Below are 26,194 nucleotides of genomic sequence, written 5' to 3'. Positions count from 1 at the left end.
TTTAGGAAGCTATTGCAGTGGTCAAGGGGAGAGTTGATGGGGGCTGGATGACAGTGGTGGCAACATAGTTGGAGAAGTAGACTTATTCAAGTTATCTATTGGAGGTAGGTACTAAAAAATGTTAAGTTGGCATCTTTATTCATTAGAAGAGAATATTGAAAATATGAAAATTCTATGGTGTGACTTAGGCTCTTAACATTACACAAATAATTCCAAACATGAAGTCTTAGTGGCAGTATTTATTAATTCACTTATTTGTGTAGCAAAATAAATTTAAAAAGTCTAAATAAATGGAGAGATGTTCAATTTTTATGGATAGAAAGACTCAATATTTTTAAGATGTCAGTTCTTCCCAACTTTATCTAGAGATTCATTGCAATTCCAATCAAAGTCTCAGTGAGTTACTTTGTGAATATTGACAGACTCTAACATTTGTACAGAAACAAAAAAATAGAATGGTCAATACAATATCAACGAAGAAGAACAAAATTGGACTACATACACTACTCAACTTAAAGACTTGTTATAAAGTACAGTAATTAAGACAGTGTAGTATTGGTGAAAGAGTAAACAGTAGATCAATAGCCATTTCTGCCTTGTCTCACAGGGGTCCTTGGGGAGGGCTGCCAAAGGAACTGGGAAAATACCACAGGGAGAAGGAAATAGAGAACCTAGAAATAGACACAAATATATTCAACTGATCTTTGATAAAGGATCGAAGGCAATTCAGTGGAGAAAGGATAGGTTTTTTTCCAACAAATGGTGCTGGAATAAGTGGACTGCCACATGCAAAAAAAAAAAGAAAAAAAAAGAAAAAGAAATCTAGACATGGGAGGTATCCGGAAGAAAATGGTGGATAGGAGGCAGGATCACATTGCAGCTCTCACTTGGACAGACAGAGCAGCCTGTGGAGACTTGCACTGTGAAATTTTGCTCCAAGATCTACTGCAAGAATATACCAGTAAAGCTGAGAGAATCCACGGACCTTTTGAAGGAAGTGGATTGCCCTTGCAAGACCTAGGAGAGATCCCAAATACTGCAAGTGCCCATACTGAGAAAATGGGAAAGGGGAATTGTCCACCCACAATCACACAGCCTCCCTGGGGAACCTGAAGGTCCAGATCACAGAAAAAGGATTTGACTTTATCTGGAGCTGAGACAATTTAGGGAGCCAAGCAAAATACAAGGGTAGAGGAAGCAGTAGGAAAAGCCCTGTGGGCTCTCTGGGTCCCAGGGAAGCCATTTCTGCCTTGTCTCACAGGGATCCTTGGGGAGGACTGCCAGAGGAACTGGGAAAATACCACAGGGAGAAAGAAAACTCCTGCTGAACTTTATAACAATTCCAACCAAACATGAAGTTTCCTGGCCAGAACTTGGGGGAGGGCATAAATCCGGTGTACAGACTTCACAGGCAGGGAGGCATGAAAGCCCTGTTTGCTTTCTCAGCCAGGAGACTGGTACCCTGGGGCAAGTTCTCAGCCCTGCTCACCCATTTCCTAGAAACAAACTCGGTGCTGTTGGAGTGGGGGCATGGTGGGAGTGAGACCAGCCTTTTGGGTTGCACAGGAGCTGGGTGAGGCCTATAACTGCCGGCTTTCCCCTGCTTCCCTGACAACCGGCATGACACAGCAGAGGCAGCTATAATCCTCCTGAGAACATAACTCCATTGACCTAGGAACCACACCCCCATCTCCCACAGTAGCCACAGCAAGCCACGTCCAAGGAGAGTCTGAGCTCAGACATGCCTAACCCTACCCTTCCCAATGGGACTTCCCTCCCACCCTGGAAGCCAAAGACAAAGGTTATATTCTCTCGGGAGTTCCAGGACCTCACCCATCACCCGATCCTCCCCATACTGCCATAGCTAATGCTCTCTTGAAAGTTCCACCTCCTGGCAGGAGGCCAACCAGCACAAAACTACAACTACAACTAAGGACTCTCAGAGTCCATTTCACTCCCCTACCACCTCCAATGGAGCATTAGCTATCCATGGCTGAGAGACCTGAAGGCAGTTCACATCATAGGACTCTGTGCAGACACTCCCAGCACCAGCCCAGAGCCTGGTAGCTCTGCTGGGTGGCTAGATTCAGAATAGAATAACAATCACCACAGTTCTGCTCTCAGGAAGCCACATCCCTAGGAAAAGGGGGAGAGTGCTACATCAAAGGAGCACCCCGTGGGACAAAAGAATCTGAACAGCAGTCTTGAGCCTCAAATCTTCCTTTGACAGAGGCTACCAAAATAAGAAGGAACCAGAAAAACAATTCTGGTAATATGACAAAACAAGGTTCTTTAACACCCCCTAAAAAAAAAAAATCACACTAGCCCACCAGCAATAGATCCAAAACAAGAAATCCCTGAATTGCCAGAAAAAGAATTCAGAAGGTTGATTATTAAGCTAATCAAGGAGGCACCAGAGAAAGGTGAAGTCCAACTTAAGAAAATCAAAAGGATGATACAAGATATGAGGGGAGAAATCTTCAGTGAAGTGGATAGCACAAATAAAAAAAATCACAACTTCAGGAAATAAAGGACACATTTAGAGAAATGCCCTGGAGAGCCTCAGCAATAGAACTGAACAAGGAGAAGAAAGAACGTCAGAGCTCAAAGACAATGTTTTCGAAATAACCCCAATGAAGACAAAGCAAAAAGAATGTTAAAAAATGAACAAAGGCCTCCAAGAAGCTTGGGATTATGTTAAATGACCAAATCTGAGAATAATTGACATTCCTGAGGATAAAGAGAAATCTAAAAGTTTTGAGAACATATTTGGGGAAATAATTGAGGAGAACTTCCCTGGTCTTGCTATAGATCTAGACATCCAAATACAAGAAGTTCAAGAACACCTAGGAAATTCATCACAGAAAGATCATTTCAGAGGCACATAGTCATCAGGTTGTCTAAAGTCAAGATGAGGGAAAGAATCTTATGAGCTGTGAGACAGAAGCACCAGGTAACCTATAAAGGAAAGCCTATCAGATTAACAGCAGATTTCTCAGCAAGAACTCTACAAGCTAGAATGGATTGGGGCCCTATCTTCAGCCTCCTTAAACAAAACAATTATCAGCCAAGAATTTTGTATCCAGTGAAACTAGGCTTCATAAATGAAGGAAAGAGACAGTCTTTTTCAGACAAACAAATACTGAGAGAATTCACCACTACCAAGCCAGCACTATAAGAACTGCTAAAAGGAGCTCTAAATATTGAAACAAATCCTGGAAACACATCAAAACAGAACATCTTTAAAGCATGAATCTCACAGGACTTGTAAAACAAAAATACAATAAATATAAAAATAAATAAACCAAGGTATTCAGGCAACAAATAGGACAATGAATAAAATAGTAGCTCACATGTCAATACTAACTGAATATAAATGGCCTAAAGGCTCCATTTAAAAGATACAGAATTGCAGAATGGATAAAACTTCATCAACCAAGTATTTGCTGCCTACAAGAGCCTCACGTGCTCATGCCTTAATCCCAACACTTTGGAGGCCGAGGTGGGTGGATCACAGGCCAGGAGTTTGAGACCAGTCTGACTAACATGGTGAAACCTCATCTCTACTAAAAATACAAAAATTAGCCAGTGTAGTGGCAGGCACCTGTAATCCCAGCTACTCAGGAGGCTGAGGCAGGAGAATCACTTGAACCCAGGAGGCAGAGGTTGCAGCGAACTGAGATCGTGCTACTGCACTCCACTCCAGCCTGGATGACAGAGTGAGACTCCGTCTCAAAAAAAAAAAAAGCTTCACTTAACACATAAGGACTCACATATACTTAAGGTAAAGGGGTGTAAAAAGATATTTCATGCAAATTGACATCAAAAGCAAGCAAGAGTAGCTATTCTTATATCAGACAAAACAAACTTTACAGCAATAGCAGTTAAAAAAGACAAAGAGGGACATCACATAATGATAAACAGCCTTGTCCAACAAGAAAATATCACAATTCTAAATATATATGCACCTAACACTGGATCTCCCAAATTTATAGAACAATTACTACTCGACCTAAGAAATGAGATAGACAGCAACACAATAATAGTGGGGGACTTCAACAAAGAAACAATAGATTTAAACTATAACCTAGAACAAATGGGGCTTAATGGATATTTACAGAATATTCTACCCAACAACTGCATAATATACATTCTATTCATCAGCACATGAAACATTCTCCAAGAGAGACTATATGAGAGATCACAAAGCAACTTTCAACAAATTTAAGAAAATTGAAATTATAACAAGTACTCTGTCAGACTACAGTGGAATAAAATTGGAAATCAACTTCAAAAGGAACCTTCAAAACCATGCAAATACATGGAAATTAAATAATCTGCTCCTGAATGATCATTGGGTCAACAAGGAAATCAAAATGGAAATTTAAAACTCTTTGAACTGAATGATAATAGTGACACAATCTATTAAAACCTTTGGGATACAGCAAAGGCAGTGGTAAGAGGAAACTTCACAGCCTTAAATGCCCACATCAAAGAGTCAGAAGGAGCACAAATAGACACTTTAATCACCTTCAAGGAATTAGAGAAACAAGAACAAACCAAACCCAAACCCAGCAGAAGAAAAGAAATAACCAAGATCAGAGCAGAACTGAATGAAATGGAAACAAAAATACAAAAGATAAATGAAACAAAAAGCTGATTCTTTGACAAGATAAATAAAATTGATAGACCATTAGCAAGATTAATCAAGAAAAGAAGAGAGAAGATCCAAATAAGCTCAATTAGAAATGAAATGGGAGACATTACAACTGATACCACAGAAATACAAAACATCATTCAAGGCTACTATGAATACCTTTACATTCATAAACTAGAAAACCTAGAGGAGACGTATAAATTCCTGGAAAGATACAACTCTCCTAGCTTAAATCTGGAAGAATTAGAAACCCTGAACAGACCAATAACAAGAAGGGGGACTGAAATGATAATTTAAAAAAATACCAGCAAAAAAACAGTCCAGGTCCAGACGGATTCGCAGCTGAATTCTACCAGACATTCAAAGAAGAATTGGTACCAATCCTATTGACACTACTCCACAAGATAGAGAAAGAGGGAATAATCCCTAAATCATTCTATTAAGCTAGTATCACCCTAATATCAAAACCAGGAAAGGACATAACAAAAAAGAAAACTACACACCAATGTCCCTGATGAACATAAATGTAAATATCCTTAACAAAATATTAGCTAACCAAATCTAACAGCATATCAAAAAGACAATCCACCATAAACAAGTGGGTATCATACCAGGGATGCAGGGATGGTTTAACATATGCAACTCAATAAATGTGATACACCACATAAATAGAATTAAAAACAAAATCACATGATCATCTTAACAGATGCAGAAAAAGCACTTGACAAAATCTAACATCCCTTTATGATTAAAACCCTCAGCAAAATCAGCATACAAGGGACATACCTCAATGTAATAAAAGCTATATATGACAAACCCACAGCTAACATAATACTGAATGGGGGAAAAGTTGAAAGCATTCCTCTGAGAACTGGAACAGGACAAGGATACCCACTCTTACCACTTCTATTCAACATAGTACAGGAAGTCCTAGCCAGAGCAATCAGACAAGAGAAAGAAATAAAGGGTATCCAAATCGGTAAAGAGGAAGTCACACTGTCACTGTTTGCTGATGATATGATCGTATACCTAGAAAACCCTAAAGACTCCTCCAAAGGCTCCTAAAACTGGTAAGTGAATTCAGCAAAGTTTCAGGATACAAAATTTATGTGCACAAATCAGTAGCTCTGCTATACACGAACAGCGACCAAGCTGAGAATCAAATCAAGAACTCAACCCCTTTTACACTAGCTGCAATAAAATAAAATAAAATAAAATAAAGTAAAATAAAATAAAATAAAATAAAATACATAGGAATACACTTAACCAAGGAGGTGAAAGACCTCTACGAGGCAAACTACAAAACACTACTGAAAGAAATCATAGACAGTACAAACGGAAATACAACCCATGCTGACTGATGGGTAGAATCAATATTGTGAAAATGACCATACTGCCAAAAGCAATCTACAAATTCAATGCAAATCCCATCAAAATACCACCATCATTCTTCACAGAACTAGAAAAACCAATCCTAAAATTCATATGGAACCAAATAGGAGCCCACACGTGCAAAGCAAGACCAAGCAAAAGAACATATCTGGAGGCATCACATTACCTGACTTCAAACTACATTATTATAAGACCATAGTCACCAAAACAGCATGGTACTGGTATAAAAATAGGCACATAGACCAATGAAACAGAATAGAGAACCCAGAAATAAACCCAAATACTTACAGCCAACTGATCTTTGAAAAAGCAAACAAAAACATAAAGTGGGGAAAGGACACCTTATTCAACAAATGGTGCTGGGATAATTGGCAAGTCACATGCAAGAGAATGAAACTGGATCCTCATCTCTCACCTTACACAAAAATCAACTCAAAATGTGTCAGGGACTTAAAGACCTGAAACTGAAAATTCTAGAAGATGGCCGGGCACGGTGGCTCTCGCCTATAATCCCAGCACTTTGGGAGGCTGAGGCAGGTGGATCACGAGGTCAGGAGTTCAAGACTAGCCTGGCCAACATGGTGAAACTCCATCTATACTAAAAATGCAAAAATTAGCTGGCTGTGGTGTTGGGTGTCTGTAATCCCAGCTACTCAGGAGGCTGAGGCAGGAGAATTGCTTGAACTTGGGAGGCGGAGGTTGCAGTAAGCCAAGATAATGCCCCTGCACTCCAGCCTGGGCGACAGAGCAAGACTCTGTCTTGGGGAAAAAAAAAATTCTAGAAGAAAACATCGGAAAAACTCTTCTACATATTGGCTCAGGCAAAGACTTCATGACCAAGAACCTGAAAGCAAATGTGACAAAAACAAAGATAAACAGGTGGGACTTAAAATAAAGAGCTTCTGCACAGCAAAAGGAACACTCAGCAGAGTAAACAGACAACCCACAGAGTGGGAGAAAATCTTCACAATCTATACATTAGACAAAGGACTAATATCCAGAATCTACAACAAACTCAAACAAATCACAAGAAAAAAAAATTCCATCAAACAGTGGGCTAAGGACAGGAATAGACAATTTTCAAAAGAAGATATACAAATGGCCACCAAACATATGAAAAAATGCTCAACATCACTAATGATCAGGGAAATGCAAATCAAAACCACAATGCAGGCAGGGCATGGTGGCTCACACCTGTAATCCCAGCACTTTGGGAGGCCAAGGCAGGCAGATCACCTGAGGTTAGGAGTTTGAGACCAGCCTGGCTAACATGGTGAAACCCTGTCTCTACTAAAAATACAAAAATTAGCTGGGCATGATAATGCATACTTGTAATCCCAGCTACTACTTGGGAGGTTAAGGTAGGAGAATCACTTGAACTCAGGAGGCTGAGGTTGCAGTGAGCCAAGATCATGCCACTGCACTCCAGCCTGTGCGACAGAGCAAGACTCCATCTCAAAAACCAAACCAAAACAAACAAAAACCCTGGCGGCCAGGCATGGTGGCTCATGCCTGTAATCCCAGCACTTTGGGAGGCTGAGGCAGGCAGATCACGAGGTCAAGAGATCAAGACCATCTGGCCAACATGGTGAAACCCTATCTCTACTAAAAATACAAATCTTTGCTGGGCATGGTGGCACACGCCTGTAGTCCCAGCTACTCGAGAGGCTGAGGCAGGAGAACCGCTTGAACCCAGGAGGCAGAGGTTGCAGTGACCTAAGATGGCGCCATTGCACTCCAGCCTGGTGACAGAGCAAGACCTCTGTCTCAAAAAAACCCCAAAATCCCTGAATGCAATACCACCTTACTCCTGCAAGAATGGCCATGAATAAACAAAAACAAAACAAAAACAAAACAAAACAAACAAACAAAAAACACATAGATATTGGTGTGGATGCAGTGAAAAGGAAACACTTCTACACTGCTGGTGGGAATGTAAATTAGTACAACCACTATGGAATACAGTGTGGAGATTCCTTAGAGAACTAAAAGTAGAACTACCATTTGATCCAGCAATCCTGCTACTGAGCATCCAGAGGAAAAGAAGTCATTAAATGAAAAAGACACTTGTGCACACATGTTTATAGCAGTGCAATTAGCAGTTGCAAAAATGTGAAACCAGCCCAAATGCCCAACAATCAATGAGTGGATAAAGAAACTGTGGCATATATATACAATGGAATACTACTCAGCCCTAAAAAGGAATGAATTAACGGCATTCACAGCAACCTGGATGGATCTGGAGAATATTATTCTAAGTGAAGTAACTCAGGAATGGAAAACCAAACATTGTATATTCTCGTTCATAAGTGGGAGCTAAGCTATGAGGATGTAAAGACATAAGAATTTCACAATGGACTTAGAGGACTTGGGGAAAGGGTGGGAGGGAGGTGAGGGATAAAAAGACTACAAATTGGGTTCAGTGTACATTGTTTGGGTAATGGGTGCACTGAAATCCCACAAATTACCACTAAAGAACTTACTCATGTAACCAAATACCACCTGTTCCCCAAAAACCTATGAAAATTTTTTTAAAAATCTAGACAAGGACATTGATTTTTACCCACTCTCAGACATCAAGTTTGTGATGATGCTTGTGATGACAAAATAATATATATGGATAAAATTGAGGCTCTGCTATCAAAAGGTCATAGTTTAATGGTCTATTGATCCTTGGCACCACAGTTGTGGTTGGAGCCATTGTGGAACGCTGGCCTGGGTGTGTTCAGACCACAAAACTTAGACTGTAAAAAAAATTAACTCAAACTAATTGAGGCTTCCTGTCCATCTAGATTTCTCATCAATCATGAAAATTTCAGTATAGATGGTGGGCAGTCTCCAAAAAGCCTATTGTCATCATCGTAATTAATAAGTAAAGTGCTTTCAGAGTGACACCAGCACCAGCTGGTTTATGGCATTGGTAACTCAGCAGGGAAGGAGAGACAGGGAAATGACAAAAAGAGCACATTACAGATGGGCATTAAAAAACCTCGAGATCAAGGAATCTGACCTGAATTAAACGAGCAGATGCAGAATGGGGGTGGTTCCTTTGGAAGCACACTATAAATACCACAGCCTTCCCGACAGGACTGATATTAACGGTCTGACTAATGTTTTGTCCCCTCTGTTTTATTTGGATGTTCTGACTAATCTGAGTATTTGGCTCCAGATATGCAGTGGGCCAAGGGGAAAAGGATCCCCACAAAGTGGGTTGACAGGAATCGAATTTGGGATCCAAGTCACTGCTACTTAACTCTTGGGATGGGAAGAAAAATTGGAGAGTTCAGCACATTGCTGACTGTTCCCTCAAATTTATTCTTTGTTTTCATCGTGATATAATTTTAGCTAGGTATACGATGACTCATCGAGAGACTACATTTCTTGGACTCCTCACAGTTAGGAGTGACTACGAGGCCAAGTTTCTTGCCAATGAAATGTGAATTGAAGTGATGAGTGTAGCTCCTATGTCACTTGCCTAAACAGAAATTGCTTGCCTTTCATGTCTTCTCTGCCTACTGGCAGCCCAACTTTAGCCAGGTACACAAAGACCACACCCTGAGAAAGAGCAACAAGACAAAGAGCACTTCGTTCTGGAGCAGATTCCCATCAGCCTGGACCACTCACCTCTAAGCTGTTCCATGACAAAGAAATGCTATTCTATCTTTTTATTGATCTTTCCATGGTTCGATTACAAGCAGCTTAAATTGTAGGCTTGGCAATATAGTGAGTAAAGAAGCAGCTGCTTTAGGAACTGAAAAATGGCTCTTCGGGTCATTGTTTCATCAAATTCCTTTCCTTTGCCTTTTTAATTGTCCCTTATCCCCCACCTGGCAAGGACCAGTCCAATACTGGGAGATTGTGTTTAGGCCCTGAGCTCAGAGCCAGAAGCAAAATTGGTGCACTTGTGCAGTCATCCCTCAGTACCAAGGGGATTGGTTCCAGGACCCCAAGGATTCCAAAATCCATGGATGCTTAAGTCCTTTCATAAAATGGGGTAGTATTTGCATATAACCTATGCACATTCTCCTGTATACTTGAAATAATCTCGAGATTACTTCTAATATCTAATACAATGTAAATACTAGCAAGTAGTTGTTATACTATATCAGTTTTTTGAATTTGTGTTCTTTAATTGTTTTTCTATCCCCAGATATTTTTGATCTGTACTTGGTTGAATCTACAGATGGAAAGCCCATGAATGCAGAGGGCTGACTGTGGCTAGAAAATGTGCTGCAGGGAGCACGTGCAAGCAGCTGATGAGCACCTGCAGCCACTGTCTGGAGCAGCTCGGTGTGCTGCCTGCAGTTCACCCATCAGTCAGTGAGTGCCTTGTGTGTGGTGCTGGGTTGGCTCTAAGGGCTTGGGGCAAGGGGACATTGGATGGCCATGAGAATATAAGGTGGAGTTAAGTACTGCCTGGTCGTTCCTCTGCTGATGAAATCATTGCCCTGGAGACCCTGTATTGCTGCAAGGAAGGCCATGATGGCTGAGGAATAAAAAGGAGAGCGATAAGAGAGAGAAGGCTGGTACACTCAATAAAGGAAAAGAAGAGTTTTGTCAAAAAATAGTGTTTTTGGCCAGGTGCGGTGGCTCACGCCTGTAATCCCAGCAATTTGGGAGTCTGAGGTAGGCGGATCACCTGAGGTCGGGAGTTGGAGACCAGCCTGACCAACATGGGGAAATCCCATCTCTACTAAAAATACAAAATTAGCCGGGCCTAGTGGCGCATGCCTGTAATCCCAGCTACTTGGGAGGCTGAGGCAGGAGAATCGCTTGAACCCGGGAGGCAGAGTTTGCAGTAAGCTGAGATCGTGCCTTTACACTCCAGCCTGGGCAACAAGAACAAAACTCTGTCTCAAAAAAAAAAAAGTATTTTTAAAAATTGGTCTGGAAGTGTTATAGTTCAGTAAGTCAGTCTGGATCCTTAATATGCTCTGATGCTGGCCCTAACTGGTTCTCTCAGGCCTCTTTACAGCTCCCTCCTACATCCTTGTCCTATAAAGAGGGCACAGATACTCTCCGCATTAGAGTCACATGTTGTTAGTGGGAAATAACGTTGATTAAGAACATTTACAAGCAGCAAAGTAGCGAAATGTCATAGCTTTCTGAGCTCTCATGATAGCAGTAAGAGGGATGCATGGTTGGCTCGAGCCCAAAGCAGAAGGGCTCTAAGACAGGGCCCCTCCCCTCAAGGTTCTGCCATAGGAACTTCCGGGTGGAGGAAGTGGCCTTGTTGCAAAGGCTCAGCAGCTGGTACCATCTGTCCTGCCATCAAGCTAACTGGGGACCTGCTGAACCAGCTGTCTGCTAAGAGAGGGTAGGAAATGCGTGTTTGAGGCCTTCTGGTTTGCTCTCTTTGGTTATGCCCAGGCTCCTGTCTCCTGGAGCTAGCCCAGGATCCTCTAAACAAGAAAGAAACATATTTTCCAATCTGGGCATTGGAGCCATTTAATGTCCTTTCTACCTCCCCAATTTAATGCCTTATTGTACTATTCATTTTGATGTACTCAGCCCCAGAATGTCTCCCTTTAGACAATTTGGTCTTTAAATCAGCAAGTCACTACAACTTAAGTATCTAACCATGCTTAGCTTACGTTGACCTCGGGAGACATCACATATTCTGCCTTTATTTCTATATGTTGAATGTTTTTGACATCTATTAATTGAAAGTACATTAAAGGATGATTTGTATAAGAGGATATAATCATGACTCTCACCTAACTATAAAATGAACAGACATTGAAGATTTTATTTAACTCATTATTTAGCTAAGGGACCAGTAAGATGTTACAACTGGTTCAAATAAGGACTTGATTTATAGAGATTTATACTCTCCACAGCACAAAAGGAATAATTTGCATAGTTATGGACAGGAAGGATATGCGTTACTATCAGTTTTCTACGTGTTAACATCCACTATTAGAGAATTGTAATGGGCCGGGCGCGGTGGCTCACGCCTGTAATCCCAGCACTTTGGGAGGCCGAGGCGGGCGGATCACGAGGTCGAGAGATCGAGACCAGCCTGGCTAACACGGTGAAACCCCGTCTCTACTAAAAATGCAAAAAATTAGCTGGGCGTGGTGACAGGGGCCTGTGGTCCCAGCTACTTGGGAGGCTGAGCCAGGAGAATGGCGTGAACCCGGGAGGCAGAGCTTGCAGTGAGCCGAGATCGCGCCACTGCACTCCAGCCTGGGCGACTGAGCAAGACTCCGTCTCAAAAAAAAAAGAGAATTGTAAAATAGCCTAAAGACAATCAAAGGCATACATTCCTATAGGATGAGACAATCCCTGAAGGTCCCACTGGACAAGGCTCAGCATTCTATTGAAAGAACACCCAGTAATCTATTTTGCTCATTTCAAAGTTTGACAATTTTTCCTGACCATCTTCCTTCTCCTTGTTATTATATACAATTCTAAAGATTATTCTTGATCACAAAAAAAAGGCTGGACTCCTTAGGTTTGGCTAATTACTTCTACAGTGCATCAAGAGAGTTATGCATCATAGAGACCTCCTTTGAAGTTTGCTTTGCAAAACCTAGAGTCATACAGTGTTGAATGATTCCAAATTAGCTTCTGCCTAGAACTTATCATAAGGCATCTTAGATTGGACTTCTAAAAGTGTCTATTCTTTTCTTTTTTGGGGACGGAGTTTCACTCTTTGTTGCCCAGACTGGAGTGCAGTGGCGCAATCTCAGCTCTCTGCAACCTCTACCTCGCAGGTTCAAGCGATTCTCCTGTCTCAGCGTCCTGAGTACCTGGGATTACAGGCATATGCCACCACATCTGGCTAATTTTTGTATTTTTAGTAGGGACAGGGTTTCATCATGTTGGCCAGGCTGGTCTCGAACTCCTGACCTCAGGTGATCTTCCCACCCTGGCCTCCCAAAGAGCTAGGATTACAGGCATGAGCCACCATGCCCGGCCATGTCTATTATTTTCTATCCTGCTAAAATTAGGAGACCAAGCCCAAGAAACTCCACCAAATTTTACCTGCAGTACCTATAGATTTGAGTGAACTCCTTTCTTCTAGAGGTTTCAGAAAAATACCCAAGTACTTGCCTGGAAGTGACTTTCCTTACTAACTGTAAGACTGGACACTATAAAGTGGACCTACCTCAGTTTTCCTGAGAGGACATTGTAGGCATTGGTTCTGTAAGTACAGCCAACCTTTATTCCTTAAAATGGCTTGTCACACTTCACTAAATTAACATTATTCTCAAACAGGGCATTTAAGGCAAGGCTTTCATTGCATAACTGATACTTCTGTGTCCGGAATTGGTGGGTTCTTGGTCTCGCTGACTTCAAGAATGAAGTCGCGGACACTTGCAGTGAGAGTAAACAGTTCTTAAAGATGGTGTGCCCGGACTTTGTTCCTTCAGACATTCAGATGTGTCTGGAGCTTCTTCCTTCTGGTGGGTTTGTGGTCTCACTGACAGGGGTGAACCTGCAGACCTTCACGGTGAGCGTTACAACTCTTACAGGCAGCGTGGACCCAAAGAGTGAACAGCAGCAAGATTTATTGCAAAGAGTGAAAGAACATAGCTTCCACTAGTGTGGAAGAGGACCCCCGATCAGGTTTCCACTGCAAGCTCGGGCAGCCTGCTTTTATTCCCTTATCTGACCCCACCCACATCCTGCTGATTGGTCCATTTTACAGAGAGCTGATTGGTCTATTTTACAGAGAGCTGATTGGTCCATTTTACAGAGAGCTGATTGGTCCATTTTGACAGAGTGCTGATTGGTCCATTTTACAGAGAGCTGATTGGTCCGTTTTGATAGAGTGCTGATTGGTATGCTCACAATCCTTGAGCTAGACGCAGAATGCTAGATGGAGAAGTTCTCCAAGTCCCCACCAGGTTAGATAGATACAGAGTACAAATTGGTGTATTTACAAACCTTGAGCTAGATGCAGAGTACTGACTGGTGTATTTACAAATCTTGAGCTAGACACAGAGTACTGATTGGTGTATTTACAAACCTTGAGCTAGACACAGAGTGCTGATTGGTGTGTTTATGATCCCTTAGCTAGACATAAAAGTTCTCCAAGTCCCCACTAGACTCAGGAGCCCAGCTGGCTTCCCCAAGTGGATGCTGCACCGGGGCTGCAGGCAGAGCTGCCCGCCAGTCCCGAGCCGCACCTGCACTCCTCAGCCCTGGGGCAGTCGATGGGACCAGGCGCCATGGAGCAGGGGGCAGCTTGGGTTGTGTGGGAGCCCACTGCAGGGGAGGGCTCGGACATGGCAGGCTGCAGGCTCCAAGCCTGCCCTGCAGGGAGGCAGCTGAGGCCTGGTGAGAACTCGAGTGCAGTGCCAGCACACTGGCACCCTCTGCAGCTGCTGACCCGGGTACTAAGCCCCTCACTGCCCTGGGCCAGCGGCACTGCCAGCCGCTCCATGTGCGGGGCCCTCCAAGCCCACGCCCATGCCTGCCAGAACTCGCGCTGGCCCCGTTAGCACCATGCGCAGCCCCGGTTGCCACCCGTGCCTCTCCCTCCACATCTCCCCGCAAGCAGAGGGAGGCAGCTCCGGCCTCAGCCAGCCCAGAGAGGGGCTCCCACAGTGCCATGGCAGGCTGAAGGGCTCCCAAACACTGCCAGAGTGGACGCCGAGGCCGAGGAGGCACTGAGAGCGAGGGCTGCTAGCATGTTGTCACCTCTCAATCCCCCCTCTAAACAGGACACCCCAACTGCTGTTGGGAATTTGGCCAATGACTGCTCTAGTTACTTCCTGCTGGATAGGGGCGATGAAGAGGCCCTGCAGTTGTGGTGTCCTCCAGAGGGGAGTTCTCTAGGCCAGTGAAAGTGCCAGCGGTCGGTCCAGTGGTCCTTGGTAGAAGTTGTTGGTTGAGCTCGTTTGGGGTTCCATTTGTAAGACCATCTGTAGCTTGATGGCCTTGATTCTAGAGGAAACACATTTGACAAGAAAGTTAAAGATACAGGCCCCAAAGATGAGTAACAGCAAGATGGCTGCCACAGGGCCTAGAAAGGGGAGAAGCCATGTTGCCCAACTCCAGAGGTTGGTATAAGAGTTTGAAAGGTATTGTCTGATTTCAGAAGCATTTTCCTGTAAATGCCAAGCGGCATCTCGTACTATCCCTGACTGGTTAGTGTAAAAACCACACTCTTCCCCTAAGAAGGTGCAGAGTCCTCCTTTCTCAGCAGTGAGGAGGTCTAGGCCTCGGCAGTTTTGGAGAGTCACTGCTGCTAAAGAGTCTATTTGGGATTGTAAAGTAAGGATAGATTTTGTTATTTCTTGCAAACTGTCTGAGAAATCCTTTGAGAGTGTGTGGTGGTAGGATAATGAAGTAGATAAACCAGCTATTCCGGTTTCTGTAGCAGCAGCAGCCATTCCTAACCCTATAAGTAGGGGTATTAGTTGTATGGCTCTGTGTTAACGGACTTGAGCTTTGAGGCATACTGATAAGGTCTGATTTCCTTGGGCAATATTAATATTGGGACTTAGAAAGACTAAGATGCAGGTGCCAGTCCAGTTACTGGGAAGGCAGAGATACAGGTTGACGTTCCACATAAGAAGAACATGCCTTGGCTGGGTAGACATTTAGAAATTTACCCTGGGGGCTTTTAAAGGAATAGGGTACATTGTTTTTTCTTTACTACTTCCATCTCTCTTTCTTTCTCTTCGACTTCTCCTTTGTCTCTCTTTCTCTCTGACTCCCTCTTTGTCTCTTCCTCTCTTTCCTTCTTGCTGGTATTTCCCTGCCTCTGCCAGCTGCTTATGCTGCTGTTCTCCCCTCTCCTTCCCATTTTGATGGCTTTGGCAGTGTAAGACTGCCACCTCCTTGGGTTTTTGCACTGTGTGCAATAACTCTGTAATTTCCTTGTGGTATTTAATGGGGGTTCCCCCAGAGGTTAGGAACTCCCTTTCTTTCCATATTGCAGCATGGGCATGTAGCATTAGATAAGCATACTTGCTATCTGTATACACATTTATTCTTTTTCCCTTTCCCAGTTCTAAGGCTTGGGTAAGTGTCACTAGTTCTGCTAACTTGGCACTGGTCCCTGGGGAAAGAGGCTTACTTTCAAGTATGGTTACATCACTAACTATGGCATAACATGCCCTTCATATCCCATTCTTCACAAATGAACTTCCATCGGTATATAGGTTAAGGTCAGGATTAGCTAAGGGGACTTCTAAGAGATCATCGCGAACAGCATAAGTCTGGACTATAATTTGGTGGCAGTCATGCTCGATTGGTTCCCCATCCTCTGGGAGAAAAGTGGCAGGGTTGAGGGCCATGCACGTATGTATTTGAAGCACTGGTCCCTCAAGGAGTAGCACCTGGTATCTAAGTAGGCTGTTGTCTGATAGCCATAAACTTCCTTTGGCACCTAGTAGGCCATTTACATCATGAGTAGTCCAGACAGTGAGATCCTTTCCTTGTATTATCTTGATAGCCTTTGACACTAAGACAGCCACTGCTGCAACTACCGGTAAACAGTGAGGCCAGCCTTTTGCTACCACATCAATTTCCTTACTTAGGTATGCCACTGGTTGTGGGGTTGTCCCACGAGTCTGAGTAAGGACTCCAAGAGCTATACCTGCTCTCTCTGTGACATACAGAGAGAAGTTTTGTCCTGTGGGAAGGCTTAAAGCTGGAACTTGTACTAGGGCTTGCTTTAAAGTTTTGAAGGCTGTTTCTGCCTCTGGTTCCCATTCTACTAGATGAGTATTTGCCTTCTGGGTTTCCTTGATTAGAGTATAGAGGGGCCTGGCTATATTGCTGTATCCAGGGATCCATAGTCGGCAAAAGCCGGTAATTCCAAGGAACCCCTGCAACTATTTTAATTTCTTAGGGCAAAGATAAGTCAGTATAGGCTGCATTTGTTCCTTGCTGAGGGCCCTGGTCCCCCTGGCTAAGATTAGGCCTAGATATTTGACCTGCTGTAGGCAAAGCTGGGCCTTCAACCTAGACACCTTGCATCCTTGATTAGCTAGAAAGTTCAAGAAATCTAGAGTAGCCTGCTGGTATGAGGCTTCCGAACTGGTAGCCAAAAGGAAATCATCCACATACTGAAGGACCAGAGTGCCTGGACTTGAGAAGTGGCCTAGACCTTGGGCCGGTGAACGACCAAACAGGTGAGGGCTGTCCCTAAACCCTCGGGGCAAGACCGTCCATGTAAGTTGGGACATGTGGTCTGTGGGATCCTCAAAGGCAAAAAGAAACTGGGAGTCAGAGTGCAGGGGAATACAGAAAAAGGCATCGTTGAGGTCCAGAACCGTGAACCATTCCGCTTCCTCTGGTATTTGAGAGAGCAGGGTATAGGTGTTGGGTACAACTGGATATAGACGAATTACTGCCTCATTGATGAGTCTAAGATCTTGCACTAGTCTCCACTGACCGTTCAGTTTTGTACTCCTAGAATTGGGGTGTTGCAGGGATTGCTGCATTTCCTTACTAAACCTTGAGCTTTTAAATGTTTAACAATATCCTGTAATCCTTTATGACCTTCGGGCCTTAAGGGATATTGCCTTTGATAAGGAAAAGTGGTGGGTTCTTTTAACCTGATTTGGACTGGGTGGGCACTTTTTGCCCTTCCAAATTGTCCTCCCAGTGCCTAGACTTCAGGGTTGATTCCCTCCTCAAGTAGGGGACAACAAATGGGTAACTTGTTCCCCATATTCATGTAGATACTAGCTCCAGCCTTGGCTAATGTATCCCTCCCTAATAAGGGTGTGGGACTCTCAGGCATAACAAGGGCATGTGAAAAGAGCAAAGTCTCCCAATTACAACTGAGGAGATGGGAGAAATACCTGGTTACAGGCTGTCCCAGGATTCCTCGGATGGTAACGGACCTTGAGAACAGTTGTCCAGAACAGGAGATTAACATTAAAAAGGCTGCACCAGTGTCCAGGAGGAAGTCAATTTCCTTGCCCTCAATGGTTAAGCATACCCGGGGCTCAGTGAGGGTGATGACATGAGCTGACACTTGCCTCGGGCACCCTCAGTCCTGTTGTTGGATCATCTGGTCGGGGGTTTCTGACCCAGAGAACCTTCGTCCTCTGGGGCAGTGCACCTTCCAGTGATTGCCTCAGCATAGTGGACGTGGATGAGGGGGCAGTTTGTTTCTCATTGGATAGACTTTTTTAAAGTGTCCCAGTAAACCACACTGATAACAAAGCTTACTGGGTGATTGGCCTGCTCCATTTTCTATCCTCTCTGAACCACCAAGGTTTGTTTGTCTGAGGGCCATGACTAAGGCTGCGGCCTTTCTCTGATCTCACTTTTTCTTTTGGGCCTGTTTCTCTTGGTCCCTATTATAGAACACCCAAGTTGCCAGGTTTAATAATGCCCCCAAATTTTGTTCAGGGCCCAGGACTTGCTTTTGGAGCTTTCTCCTGATATCTGCGGCTGACTGGGTAATAAACTTATCTTTTAGAATCAATTGACCTTCAAGTGATTCAGGTGACAGGGGAGTATATTTTCTTAAGGCCTCCCATAGCCGCTCGAGGAAGGCAGAAGGATTTTCTTCCTTTCCCTGGGTTATGGTGGACATCACTGAATAATTCATGGGCTTTTTCCTAATTCTCCTTAGTCCTTCTAGAACACAGGTCAACAGATGTTTACGACTCCAGTCTCCATGATCTGAGTCAAGGTGTCAGTGGGGATCCATACTGGGGATGGCTTGCTGACCGGTAGGGAATTTGTCTCTTTCTTCAGCTGTCATTCTATCATTTACTTGACTGAGATACCAGATGTCTCCAAACTCTTGGGCTGCAGCCAAAGCTGCATCCTTTTCACTAAAGGCCAGTGTTTGATCTAACAATAGCATGACATCTCTCGAAGTGAGGTTGAAGGTTTGCCCTAGACCCTGTAGGACATCTACACACCTATCAGGATCATCTGAAAACTTCCCCAGGTCTGTCTTGATCTGCTTTAAATCACAGAGGGAGAAGGGGACATGTAGCCAGGTTGGGCCAAATTCCCCTCCTCCTACAGCTTGAGGGGACATAACCAATAGCCTGGGGGTTTCTGTGGTCCTTTGGAGATTTCTTTGCTTATTTCCTTCTGGTCAGGGGAGAGTAGAGGAGGATTATCATTAATAGGAAGGGGAGCTATAGAGAGGCTAGGATATGGGGGTAAGCTGAGAGGTCCTCCTGTGGGATGTAAATTGTAAGCTTTGCATAGTTGTGTATTCTCCCTCAATGAAAAGAAAGCTTGGACATAAGGTATTTCACTCCATTTGCCTTCCCTCTTACAAAAAAGGTCAAGCCACAGGATAGTATTGTAATTTGTACTTCCCTCAGGTGGCCATTTTTCCCCATCAGAGAGAGAATATTACAGCCAAGCCATAGTGCAGAAAAAAATGAGCCGCCTCTTTTTCAGGGTTTGTGGGTCAAATTGGTCTCAATGGCTTAGGATGCATTTCAAGGGTGAGCCTGTTGATGCCTGCGTGTTTGCCATCTGAAAGACAAAACCGCCTGCGATTTCGGTTTGTTTTGTTTCTCCCCCTTCCCAAGAATCCACAATGGTCCCCGGACCCTGCTGATCGGAATAGTTGCGCTCACTGATGCAGCAGCAGAAACAACCCCTGCTCAAGAACCTGCAACGGTCCCTGGACTCTGCTGATCAGAATAGTTGCACTCACCGATGCAGCAGCAGAAACACTAGTTTTTCCCCCAGACCACATGGAGGACCAAGGAAGGTCGGATTTAGTGGCTCTTACCAATGCATTCTCGAAACCCTGTACCCTTGCCTGTCCACTCAGACCACATGGAGGACCGGACTGAGAAAAATCGGATTTAGTGGCCCTTACTGACGCATTCTTGAAAACCTGTTAGAGTCCTAAGCATTCTCCTGTTAGCATTAGGACTTTACCGCTGTCCTATAAAGATGTTATACTCCAAAACTGAAGTGGAGGGCCATACCCTGAGGGAGGGAAGGGATCTCCAGGGTTGGAATAGTGACATCTTTTGTCCTCACTTACATGAATAGGAAGGATACAATTGCTGAGGCTCCCCATATCCTAGCTTTCAGGAATAGCTTTTGTTAGGCCTGTTAGTCTGAGCAGGGATCCTAAAATTCCAGGTAGTCCCTGCTATGACAGGGCTTTGAGCAAAAACTGTCTTTCTGATTGGTGAGTCCGGGTGCCTAAAGAAGGTAATAGAGTCTTGGAGTTCATATTAGAAGTCATTCTTACAGGAGAAACTAGAAAACCACCAGAGACAGGGATCGATTTTTAGAAGCGGGACTAACCTCAGAGAGGAGAAGTGAGAGGAAGTTTGTCTGGCAGGCATTAGGACCCAGGGGCAAGGGTCAGAGTAGATAGAATAGATGGGCGAGTCTCACTTGGGTGACATGCCTTTGAGAGTTCTGCTCATGGCTGCAGGGTCAACCAACTTGTCGGGACCCTGGAGCTGCATGACTTTCCTCTCAGTCGACCCTCGGCTCAGCCCAGAGGTACAGCAAAAGCGGAATCTGGTTCGAGGCAAACCAACGCTCCCAACTCCAAAGAGTCGGGGGTTGTTAGAGAGCCCTTTCCCAAAAAGCCTCACACCCTTGTCTTAAGTCCGGCGGCTGCGCTAGTCGCTTTTAACTGGCCAACAAGTGCCCGGTATTCAGCCCACGAATTCTAAGGAAAAATAGGACAGAATAGCAAGCGAAAGGGGTCCGTTGGTGCTCACCACTCGGTGATAGTCAGTGTCCCACTGCTTGGTGATAGGTGAAAGTCTCACCGCAATAGGCGAAAGTGTCAGCACTTGGGGATAGGCAATAGTCCCTTTGTGGTCGCCAAAATGTGTCTGGAATGGGTGGGTTCTTGGTCTCGCTGACTTCAAGAATGAAGCCACGGACCCTCACGGTGAGTGTTACAGTTCTTAAAGATGGTGTGTCCAGAGTTTGTTCCTTCAGACATTTAGCTGTGTCTGGAGCTTCTTCCTTCTGGTTGGTTTGTAGTCTCGCTAACAGGAGAGAAGCTGCAGACCTTCACGGTGAGTGTTAACAGCTCTTAGAGGCAGCGTGGACCCAAAGAGTGAGCAGCAGCAAGATTTATTGCAAAGAGTGAAAGAACAAAGCTTCCACCAGCATGAAAGGGGATCCCAGCAGGTTGCCACTTACAGCTGGGGCAGCCTGCTTTTATTCCCTTATTTGACCCCACCCACATCCTGCTGATTGGTCCATTTTACAGAGAGCTGACTGGTCCATTTTACAGAGAGCTGTTTGGTCCATTTTGACAGAGTGCTGATTGGTGCATTTACAATCCTTGAGCTAGAGGCAGAGTGCTAGATGGAGAAGTTCTCCAACTCCCCACCAGGTTAGCTAGATACAGAGTATCCATTGGTGTATTTACAAACCTTGAGCTAGACACAGAGTATAGATTGGTGTATTTACAAACCCTGAGCTAGGCACAGAGTGCTGATTGGTGTGACAATCCCTTAGCTAGACATAAAAGTTCTCCAAGTCCCCACTAGACTCAGGAGCCCAGCTGGCTTCACCTAGTGGATCTCACATGGGGGCTGCAGGCAGAGCTGTGGCCAGTCCCGACCCCTGCCTGCACTCCTCAGCCCATGGGTGGTCAATGGGACAGAGTGCCATGGAGCAGGGGGCGGATCCCGTCTGGGAGCCTTGGGCCCTGCAGGAGCCCACCACAGGGAGAGGGGTGCTTGGACATAGGGGGCTGCAGGTCCCCAGCCCTGCCCCGCACAGAGGCAGCTGAGGCCTGGAGAGAACTCCAGTGTAGTACTGGCCCACCGGCACCCTCTGCAGCTGCTGGCCTGGGTGCTAAGTCCCTCACTGCCCTGGGCCAGCTGCGCCAGCCAGCTGCTCTGGGTGCAGGGCCCACCAAGCCCACGACTGCGCCCTCTGGAACTCCCGCTGGCATGCAAACGCCTCCCACAGCCCCGGTTCCTGCCAGCGCCTCTCCCTCCCCACCTTCCCGCAAGCAGAGGGAGGTGACTCCAGCCTCAGCTAGCCCAGAGAGGGGCTCCCACAGTGCTGTGGCAGGCTGAAGGGCTTCTCAAACGCCCCCAGAGTGGATGCTGAGGCCTAGGAGGCGCCAAGAGCGAGGGCTGCTAGCACGTTGTCACCTCTCACTTCCAGTTGTATTTTGGCAAAAGGGAGGACAGATTCTTACTAAACCTATGCAAACAACTATATTGCCAAGAAATGTTAAGAGACTGGGTAAGAGTTTCTGAATTCAAATAAGGAGAATCGTGTCAGTGAGAATCATATATCATTCAAGAATACTTCATTTTGGTTTATAAAAGTAGAATTTAAAAACTTATTGTGAATTACAGATAGCATAAGAAGAGAAAGACAAGGCTTCTTACGATCTGGAAACAGAACCTTAAAACAACTACATTTCAAATAACCCCAACAAAATTTCTCTCATCAATTCGTTCAGTCCTGTGTAATTAATTCTCATTCTGTTGTATCTTGGGTTAGCAGTTGTGTGAAACTGCTTTTCAGCTATAGAGTTCTGGGAACCATGACTCAGTTTACCAGTACAGTCTGAAAGTTATCAAAACCATATCAGCTCAGCTTTGAAGAGATAATAGTTTGGAGTACCTAGAACAGTCTCTTCCACGAGGCTCTGAGACTGTCTTTTGATGAAGACACAAACTCTGGCCTGTAGATTATAGCAGAGTCTTGGAGTAAGCATCAAAGCAAAAGAAAAACTGTCTATAAATAATACAGACTTGAGGCTACAGTTAACTTATTACTGGTATTTTTGAAATGTGGAAAGTGCAGTGAGGTTCATGATAAGAATAATGCAACTGACAAGGAAATTTACTTATTTCTGTGCCAAACAAAGACAAAAAAGCCTCTTCCCCAGTTGCCCTCCCAATCTCAGCCATATAGACAGCCCACGCAGGTACCAGGCCCTGGGGTTTCAGGGATTCAGCCACAGGAAGTGGGGGCAGGGAGCTGTTCAAATCCAGCCCTCAGCTAAAGCAAATAATAATGGCTGTAAGCTTAAAATAGATCCAGGGAGGAGCTCATTAGTGTGAACATAGAAAGCAGTTCTGCACCTCTGGCCTTACTCCTTTTGAAAATTGCTTTGGTCCATTTTTACTTTCCTTTTATTCAACGCACCAGAAAATAAGACTTTCACCAACATTTTTACCACATTTGATGATGAACTAATTTAGACCGGCCAAAATAATTGTTCCACTGGGACACAGGAATTCAACCTCAGTTCAGAAAATCCCTGACATCTGACGTAGGAGGATTTATAGGTTTAGTGGAAATTGCTTTCTCCTGCTCTCCAGATTGCATCCTGTGGGTTGATTTTTTTTGCATGAGTAAACATCCTTCTAATAATGAACAGACCAATAATGTCTTAAAGAGAGAAAAAGAACAACATTTTCCTTTTTGCTGTTTCTGGAGAGAGCTGTTTGAATTTGGAAACCCATGTTGACTGTCCCAAATATGAAATTTGGCATCTTTCTTTTGTGGTGGGGATGGGTTTTGGCCACTGAAAGCAGAGTGCACTGGCCTGGAAGAGAAGTCCACGAGATGTCTAAGAAAGGCAGGTGAGTGGACATTTAGGGATAGAGGATTTAGGAAAAGAGGGTGCGCAAAGCGAGCTTACAGTATTGTTCTAGAAACTGAGCATCATTTCCAGCATATGGTATTTTGTGTAGATGCCTTTTTCTTTCCTTTCCCTTTGTTCTCCTGCTGCCCTGCTTTTAGAAGGTTGGAATTACGTTTTCTTTTAAAATGATGCTAGATTTGATCATTTTATCAGTGCATATTTTAAAATTCCTTATGAATTGTCCTGGGTGAAAGGTAGGTTCTGGAAAATAGAATATATGCACACTAAAAATAAAAATCAAGGGCAATTATTTGCTGTCTGTGTCCTAGGGTCAGAACAAATCTGTGAATTCTCAAATTACCAGTGGGACCTATATTTCATGAGAATGATTCTGCTGTAATTATTTCTGTTAGATTTGTAAATCACTTTTTAATATTTTAAAAGAAAGTAGCTTTCTCCAAGCTGTATGACTAGAAGGATCATTATTAGATGGTCCACTACCTGTAAATGGGGAGGGCCAGGGACGGAGGTGCCTGCAGGCAAGTGCTTGCCTGTGGTCAACACCAAAGGTGCATGCTGCCCTGTCTGCCAGCACTTGCAGAGGGAGCTTAGACAGGAAACCAGGTTCCCCACCAGCCCCTTAGCACTCGGCCTCGCCTGGGCCATTCTGACGGCAGCACTGGCAATGTCTATCTGGGATGCAACCTGCTTGCCCGGCATCAGTCAATAATACAGGAGACTTGGAGACAACCTAATGCAGTGCTCTCTTTGTACTGATGAGGAAATGGAGACAGTAGGGCGTTGTTGATTCTTGGTCCTTTATTAGCCTTAGCTTCAAATTGAACTTCACCTTTCTTTGAGTGTAAATATAAATAGAGTGTGAGAGATCAATGAATATGAAAAGAAATCTAGCTTTTGAGAGTTTGGGGTTAGGAGGAGGGCTGTGTGTCTAGCGCCTCAGCGCCCTCCCTCTGGGGCTGGAGGGAGCCCTCCTCACATGGGCTCCCAGACAGCCAGCTGTAGCTCACAGCATTGTTTCAAGCTGTTCTTAACAAAACTAGGAGCTGAAATATCCAGTGGTCATGGTGAGCCCTGGGGTACTAAGAGAGGCCACTGTGCCCTATTACCATCAGAGTCAGAAGGTGCTTGGGCAAACACTGGAACTTGTGGAGTGGTACAGCCATAGAGATTATTTGATCCAAATGTGCTTATAGGGATTAAAAGCCACAACAACAACAAACTCTGTTGGTCTTCATCAAAAACTTTTCCCAAGTCAGAGTTAGAGTGGCAACCTATTCACAAATATCGGTGATTAAGAAGTCTAAGAGAGTGAAATAGACTTTCTTTTAAATAATTTATTTTAAAAATTTATATTTTAATTGATAAATTATGACTGTATATATTAATGGAGTACATACAAAATGATGTAAGGATATATACATGCAATGTGGAATGATTAAGTCTAATTAATGTATCCATTACCACAAATACTTACTATTTTTTTGTGGTGAGAACATTTGAAATTTACTCAGCACTTCTGCAATATACAATACACTATTTTTAACTATGGTCACCCTGCTGTGCAATATGTCTCAAAAAACGATTCCTCCTGTCTAACTGAAACTACCTCTTGGCCAACATCTCATACCCTCAATCTCCCAGCCTCTGGTAACCATCATTCTGCTCTCTGTTAATATGATTTTTATTGTTTTAGATTTCACATACAAATGAGATTATATGGTATTTGTCTTTGATGCTTGGCTTATTTCATTAAGCATAATATCCTCCAGGTTTATCCATGCTGTTGCAAATGACAGAATTTCTTTTTCTAAGGTTGAATAGTATTCCATTGTATACCACATTCTCTTTATCCATTCATCCATTGATGGACACTTAGGTTGTTTCTATAACTTGGCTATTGTGAATAATGTTGCAATGAAAATGAGAGTGCCGATATCTCTTCAACAAACTGATTTTAAGTCCTTTGGATATGTACCTGGACATGGGATTGCTGGATCATATGGTAATTCTGTTTTTAGTTTTTAGAGGAACCTCCGTCTAGTTTTCCATAAAGGCTGTGCTAATTTACCTTCCCACCAACGGTGTTACAAGGGTTTTCTTTTCTCCACATCTTCGCCAATTCTTGTTATTGTTCATCTTTTTAAGTTTGTTTTGTTTTTTGTTTGTTTTAGAGACAGGGTCTTGCCCTGTTACCTAGGCTGGATTATAATGGTTTCATTAATTTATGAATACTTGGCTAATTAAAAAAATTTTTTTCTGTAGACAGGGTCTCACTATGTTGCCCAGGCTGGTCTCAAGCTCCTGGCTTCAAATGATTCTCCCACCTTGGCCTCCAAAAGTGCCAGGATTACAGACATGAGCCACCATGCCTGGCCATCTTTTTGATAATAGCTATTCTGACTGGTGTGAGATGATATCTTATTGTGGTTCAGATTTGCATTTCCCTAATGACTAATGATGTTGAGCATTTTTTCATATATCTGTTGGCCACTTGTATGCCTTGTTTTGAAAAATGTCTATTCAAGTCCTTTGCCCATTTTTAATCAGGTTACTCGTTTTCTTGCTACTGAGTTGTTTTCCTTCTATATTTTAGATATGAACCCCTTATCAGATGTATGTGCCTTACAAAT

At 43.8% G+C, this 26,194-nt stretch overlaps 1 protein-coding gene across 5 annotated transcripts in view; it reads left to right on the top strand.

Moving 5' to 3' along the window:
* The first annotated feature begins 10,196 nt into the window (after positions 1-10,196).
* GABRR1 (gamma-aminobutyric acid type A receptor subunit rho1) overlaps positions 10,197-26,194 on the top strand; it is a 53,000-nt gene continuing 37,002 nt past the window's right edge. For 2 of the 5 annotated variants that reach the window (XM_033234588.1, XM_033234589.1), the window contains exon 1: positions 22,965-23,541. In XM_033234588.1, coding sequence (XP_033090479.1) covers positions 23,420-23,541 — 122 coding nt within the window. In that variant the 5' untranslated portion in view covers positions 22,965-23,419. Of the gene's footprint in view, positions 10,370-22,964; positions 23,542-26,194 lie in introns of those variants that run through there. The other 3 variants (XM_033234590.1, XM_033234586.1, XM_033234587.1) reach the window with 3 other exon arrangements.

This window comes from Trachypithecus francoisi, unplaced genomic scaffold (assembly GCF_009764315.1).
Source record: "Trachypithecus francoisi isolate TF-2019V2 unplaced genomic scaffold, Tfra_2.0 Lachesis_group15, whole genome shotgun sequence".
Lineage (NCBI taxonomy): Eukaryota > Metazoa > Chordata > Mammalia > Primates > Cercopithecidae > Trachypithecus > Trachypithecus francoisi.
The sequence above is the reverse complement of the archived record's forward strand: the minus strand, read 5'-3'. Positions and strand labels throughout refer to the sequence as shown.